At 36.6% G+C, this 5,901-nt stretch overlaps 1 protein-coding gene across 1 annotated transcript; it reads left to right on the top strand.

The window, feature by feature from the left end:
• The first annotated feature begins 682 nt into the window (after positions 1 to 682).
• Positions 683 to 5,591, top strand: si:ch211-222f23.6 (uncharacterized protein LOC100141493 homolog). Its single transcript, XM_067410367.1, has 6 exons — positions 683 to 899; positions 991 to 1,332; positions 1,909 to 2,211; positions 2,530 to 2,635; positions 4,905 to 5,044; positions 5,274 to 5,591. The coding sequence occupies exons 1-6, from the start codon at positions 821 to 823 to the stop codon at positions 5,393 to 5,395; spliced, it is 1,092 nt and encodes a 363-aa protein (XP_067266468.1). The 5' UTR covers positions 683 to 820; the 3' UTR covers positions 5,396 to 5,591.
• Positions 5,592 to 5,901: the final 310 nt, after the last annotated feature.

Here is a 5,901-nt window from a genome sequence, read left to right as displayed (position 1 = left end):
ATGTCTTAAGTGAACGTATATTAGTCAAGAAAGACAGCGCATGTGGAACAGTATAGGTAGCCTACTGGATCGTGCATGTCTTATAGGGAAAACAACTATTCCTGCTGCCTGTTTTTAATGTTAAATCAAACAAAGAAATCACTCACTGCTCTTGACTGAATAGCTTTTGTAACTTCAATAATGATTAATCTTTATTTATTTTACACAGTAAAGATAATATGCAGTGATATTTTATATTTGATTACTATTTGATTACTGTTAGATAGCTGAAAAACCTGAAAAGCACTGTTCCTGGATCTGTTTTTTCGCTCTTCAATTATTTATTTTTTATGTAGGCTATTATAGAAGTATCGGATCGGGACTCGGTATCGGCAGATCCTCAAAATCAAATGACTCGGACTCGAGGGCAAAAAAACGTGATCGGAACATCCCTACAGATAAATATTAAAAATTACTAATATATCCTACCAGGAGCCAAATAAAGGAAGGTTTTCACATTATCACCATCAGCAGATTCACAAACCCAATGGGTTGGACAAGTCGGCATAAAGCTGAAACTATTTGGGCACTCGGCCCATATGTTAAGAAAGAGGATTGCGTAATATTCTATCGCCATTCAAACAGCAAAGAGCTGGCAACTGGGCAACTCTCTCTCTCTCTCTCTCTCTCTCTCTCTCTCTCTCTCTCTCTCTCTCTCTCTCTCTCTCTCTGTCTGTCTCTTTTGTTTTCCATGTGGGATATTCAGTGACAGTCGGATCACACCGAGAGGCGTGTATGACTCAAGCGAGAGAGGAAAGCTGATTTCTAACAGCTTAACAACATGCATGGGAGAAGAAATCCATTTGATCTATCACTCTATGGACTGTTTTTGATTTATCTCTCATTCTTCAGAATAGCAGGTAAGTGAAATATTTATACTTTTGTTTATGTTAGATATTTTCCAGCAGATATTTATATGTGCACTCACTCGTTTTTCAATTAATTTTGCAGGTGTGAAGATTTTTGGTCATGATACAACAGTTGTGAAAGAAGGGAGCGGCACATTGTTTTGTCATCTGACTGAGACAGAAGAAAATTTAACTCATATCATCTGGCAGAAACAGACAAGAGGAAACCCTGAACAGGAAACCTTCTTTATCATCCACAAGGATGGAGAAACTGAACTCAAAAATGATATACAGGACAAGGTCAAATTTATTGGGAGCATTAAAGAGAAGAATGGATCGATTCAGCTGCTGAGAGCGTCACTCCTGGATGATGGGATCTACACTTGCATCTTCAGCACATTTACTAGTAGACAAATTCAGACAAACATCAATGTCACAGTACTTGGTAAGACTGCGAACTAATGTTTCACTTTAGATTTTGCCCAAAGTTCAATTAAAAATGACAAATCTGTCATTATTTATTAACCCATGTAGTATAACTGTGTAACACTCTTTCTTTCACAAAATACACTATTTCCATGCAGCTTCAATGCAAAGCTTCAAACAAGGACACAGAAGCACCAGTATCATAGCAATGATTTATGCGACTCATGTAATATATTCAGCATTTCTTACAGGAAAAACATGAAGGGGGAGTAACATGATTTTCAGATTTTGGATAACCTATTACAGTAATTTAAATGTTTTGATGAATATATTTCCCCTCACAAACATGGTGTATGCAAAGCAACACTTGTGAAAGTGAATGACATTGAAACTGAAAATTCTGTCATCATGTTGTTCTGTCATTATGTTACTATGAAGTTCCTCATGTAAATCTATCATAAGGTTTCAGAAAATTTGCAATATTGCAAATCGTATAAATCACTGCTACAATATTTTAATGGGGCTTTTGTGTTCCATTGATGTTCACACATTGCTCACATGATTCATGTAATGTCATTTCTCTTTTCAAACGCAGTTCCTCCTGTGGGGAACGTGTCAGGGAGCACACGTGTTTCTGATCATTACGAAGTCACTTTGGCATCATGCGAAGCCTCCAGTGCACGGCCAGCAGCAGAAGTGTTGTGGAGATTAGGAGCACTGAGTGACTCCCTGAGGACTGAAACCAGCATTACACAGCACTCAGATGGAACGTTTACCGTCGTGACTCGCGTACTTGGTGCACCATCTAAACATTTAAACCAGAGGAAGATCCAGTGCGTGGTGAAACACAGCACACTGACAAAGGAGCTTGAACTCGACCATGTGTTAAATGTCCACTGTAAGTAACATATGTGTTTACACTGCATATACAGTAAAGTTCATAAGCTGGCCTACTTAATATAACAGTAATACAACAGTAACCAGTCAGGGGCATCGCTAGGAAGTCTGGGCCCCTGTATATGAAATTTGTGTGGAGGTGGAGGGGGAATGCACAGGAATTCTTTACTCCTATAAAAAGCATTAGTCATGGTTCTTGGCCTAAATAATGTTTTTATTTGGACAGAAGTATAACTTGATCAGGACAAGGCCAGATTTCCCTCATGTAACTGGAAGCCAATATTATTATTATTATTTTCATATTTTTGAATTCTCTTAGATCCTCCAGAACTGGTGGTTATAATACCTGATGATTCAAAAGAGGCTGAAGAATATCATTGTTTAGTGGATTGTAACCCAACACCGACTAGCTACATCTGGATCAAGTAATGAAGCCTTTCATTTCTACACTTTTTTAAGACACATTTAGAGTGGCAAAGAGTTACTTGTTATTTTTCAGGCATACAGTAACTGTTTTGTTGCTATACTTTATTTTTTGCCTAGTTTGGATGATAAATTGCAATCTGATTAAATATATGGGAGTGATGCAGTACTCAAGACTGGATTTCCATCATGGACTTGGAAACAATTGGAATCTGTTTTGACTCAGACTCAAGTGTGGGATTTAGGAACACCCATTGTAATATGATTATGATTGTTTGTTATTCTGCTTTATATTGCCAACTGTTACCATATTTTAATTTATTCTAGTAATCAAAAACACACTGGTTTGTAGGGCATATTTTACCATTTACAGCATTTAGTCACTCTTCCGGTTAGAGCTGCAAATGAATCAGAAGTGCCCACACATTCACAGAAAATAGACAGCTTCTGAATTGAAAAATAAGGTGGATAGCGTGCGTTTGGGACATGAATCCTGTAGCAGAGGATGTTTAGCTGCTGTGGGACCATGGCTGACATGTTACACGTGTAAATCAAGTCATCATCAAGTGAGCATGATGAAAATGAGTCTTGAGAACTACAGCACTCCCATATATTAAAGGGTTAGTTCACCCAAAAATGAAATTTCTGTATGTGTCTTCTGTGAAGTTTCAGCTTAAAATACCTCACAGATCATTTATAAATCCATGTTGTAAATACCCATTTCTGACTACAGTTAAGAACAGACTTTTTTTCGTGCATGTACCTTTAAATGCAAATGAACTGCTGTGCCCCGCCCCCTCTTTACGATCACATTTCCTGATTAACTGGATTCCTGATTTCCTGATTCATCTGCTTAAAGGATTAGTCCACTTTTAAATAAACTTTTCCTGATAATTCACTCACCCCCATGTCATCCAAGATGTTCATGTCTTTCTTTCTTCAGTCGAAAAGAAATGAAGGTTTTTGATGAAAACATTCCAGGATTTTTCTCCATATAATGGACTTCAATGGGCACCAAAAGGTTCATGGTCCAAATGACAGTTTCAGGGCAGCTTCAAAGGACTTTAAATTATACCAGATGATGAATAAGTGTCTTATCTAGCAAAACGTCAAGCATGACCTTTTCAACGCAATTGCGTATTACATGACGTCACAAATGCGCATCGCAGAACAGAGCAAGGCGAGCATTTGTGCTTATAAAACTTAAACTTTGTTTTTTGTTTTTTTTTAAGTGATCGATCGTTTCTCTAGATAAGACTCTTATTACTCGCCTGGTGTCGTTTAAAGCCCTTTGAAGCTGCACTGAAACTGTCATTTGGACCTTGAACCGTTTGGTGCCCATTGAAGTCCATTATATGGAGAAAAATCCTGTAATGTTTTCATCAAAAGATATTTATTAAATGTTATCCACATTATATTTCATCTGCAACAGCATTGTGAACTTTTATAACGATGCGTTTGGCCATTATCTTTTAAATTCTCTGCATGAAAGACCCATGGCTGATCAATGTGCAACAACATTTCTCTCCGAAACTGTAGGAAACTAAATTTAATTGTTTGTGGAGGATTTTAACTGTGACAAGATGATTGATGGCAGTTTAAACTGTCACCGGTTGCGTTACTAAGAGACAGAACGTCCGTTAAAGACGCAATTATGACGAAGTAGTTTGTCCCAAAGCTTGCAAACTCTTCTGCTACACACTCAAAAGTATGTACTTTTTCTTCAAAAAAAAAAAAAAAAAACTTTTTCGGCGTAGTATAAGTATGTGAATTGGGATGTAGCATATGGTAATGCAGGACTGTCAGTCAGCTGTCGTGGGCGGGGCTTGAGCAGTGTGACATCATATTGCTCAGAGAATCAAAACGGCTTGTCTAATGAGACTGCTTTAGTTTAATGGGGATTAAAAAAAAGGAGTGGGTGGATTTTTTTATCATTATAGGGTGGTTGTGTTCACTCTGCCAACACACATTTATGTCCAAACACCATGTAAGTGTGGATTTTGCATAATAGGTGCCCTTTAATCACATAAAGCGGCGAGAATACTTTTTGTGTGCATAAATCAAAACAAAAATCACGACTTTTATTCAAAAATTTCTTCTTTCTTCTCTTTTCATTCTCCTACACTGTTGACGTAAAGGTGTACCATGTAAGTCCTGGGAGGAGGCTACACAAAATTATGTGCAATTAAATTTTCAAGTTTCTAGATTATTGCCTTTTACCATATATAATTTCTTTTAATATCAGTTTCCCTCGTGTGTCTTTATTAACAGAGTGAATGGAAGTACTCCGCATTCTGAAGGCAATAAACTTTTCATCCCAAAATCCTCCTCTAATTTTACTGGTGTGTACATCTGTACAGCATCGAACGAGTATGGAAAAGCGTCAGGTGTCCTCTATGTGGGTAACACTGGTGAGTCCTTTAAAGTCTTTATATTTAAAAAAAATAATGTTCAGGTTTTTTTACTCTTCTGTTCTATTTCATTCTAGTCTATTCTTTACATGTGTGCCTTTAGCAGACGCTTTTATCGAAAGTGACTTACAGTTAAGGAACAGAAGCAAATCAAGACAGAGTGAACAATATTCATAGCACAAGACGGCTCTCCATTCTTTTTCTTGATCTCTTATTCCATGTTTTGTAGGATCCACTGATGTCTGTTGGGATCTCTTTGGTTTTATCTTCAACTGTGCCATGCTGGTGATTACTGTGGTTTGCATTAAAATGCCTCTGAGGTTGTTCTCAGATCTTCTGAGGTTCTACTAAAGTAAAAGTAGGGCACTACAAGACTAAAGGTACACCTTAAGAAAAAATAGCTTTTCATTACACCCATAATGCATGATTGCAGGAAAAAAAATGTATATGTTTGTATTGAACATTTATGGAGCAACAGATTTTGTGTGAAAATAAATCATAAAAGTGGTTCATTTTGTTTAAAAATGTAATAAATGTATGAGGTGGCGAGGGGGGCCAAAGGCACACAGTATTGATACAAATACTTTAGCTAAAATAATGGTTTTAATAATGTCTGAGTTAATGCTTGTTCAAAACAGTCACTTTAGCAAAGTTTGTACTATTTTCTGTTGATTTTGATAAAAGAATTCATTTTTGTGCTATAAATATACTCATTAAATGTGTAACGAAATGTAGCGGTTATTAATCAATTTATGGATGAAATATGAATATAATAATTCATAAGGTTCTGAATAAATTATGATTCATATATCGACCCAACGGGGAATTAAACATATATTGTGAATCAATTACAACGA

This window comes from Chanodichthys erythropterus, chromosome 14 (genome assembly GCF_024489055.1).
Source record: "Chanodichthys erythropterus isolate Z2021 chromosome 14, ASM2448905v1, whole genome shotgun sequence".
Classification (NCBI taxonomy): domain Eukaryota; kingdom Metazoa; phylum Chordata; class Actinopteri; order Cypriniformes; family Xenocyprididae; genus Chanodichthys; species Chanodichthys erythropterus.
Note: the sequence above shows the minus strand (reverse complement) of the source record. Positions and strands in the feature narration are given on the sequence as shown.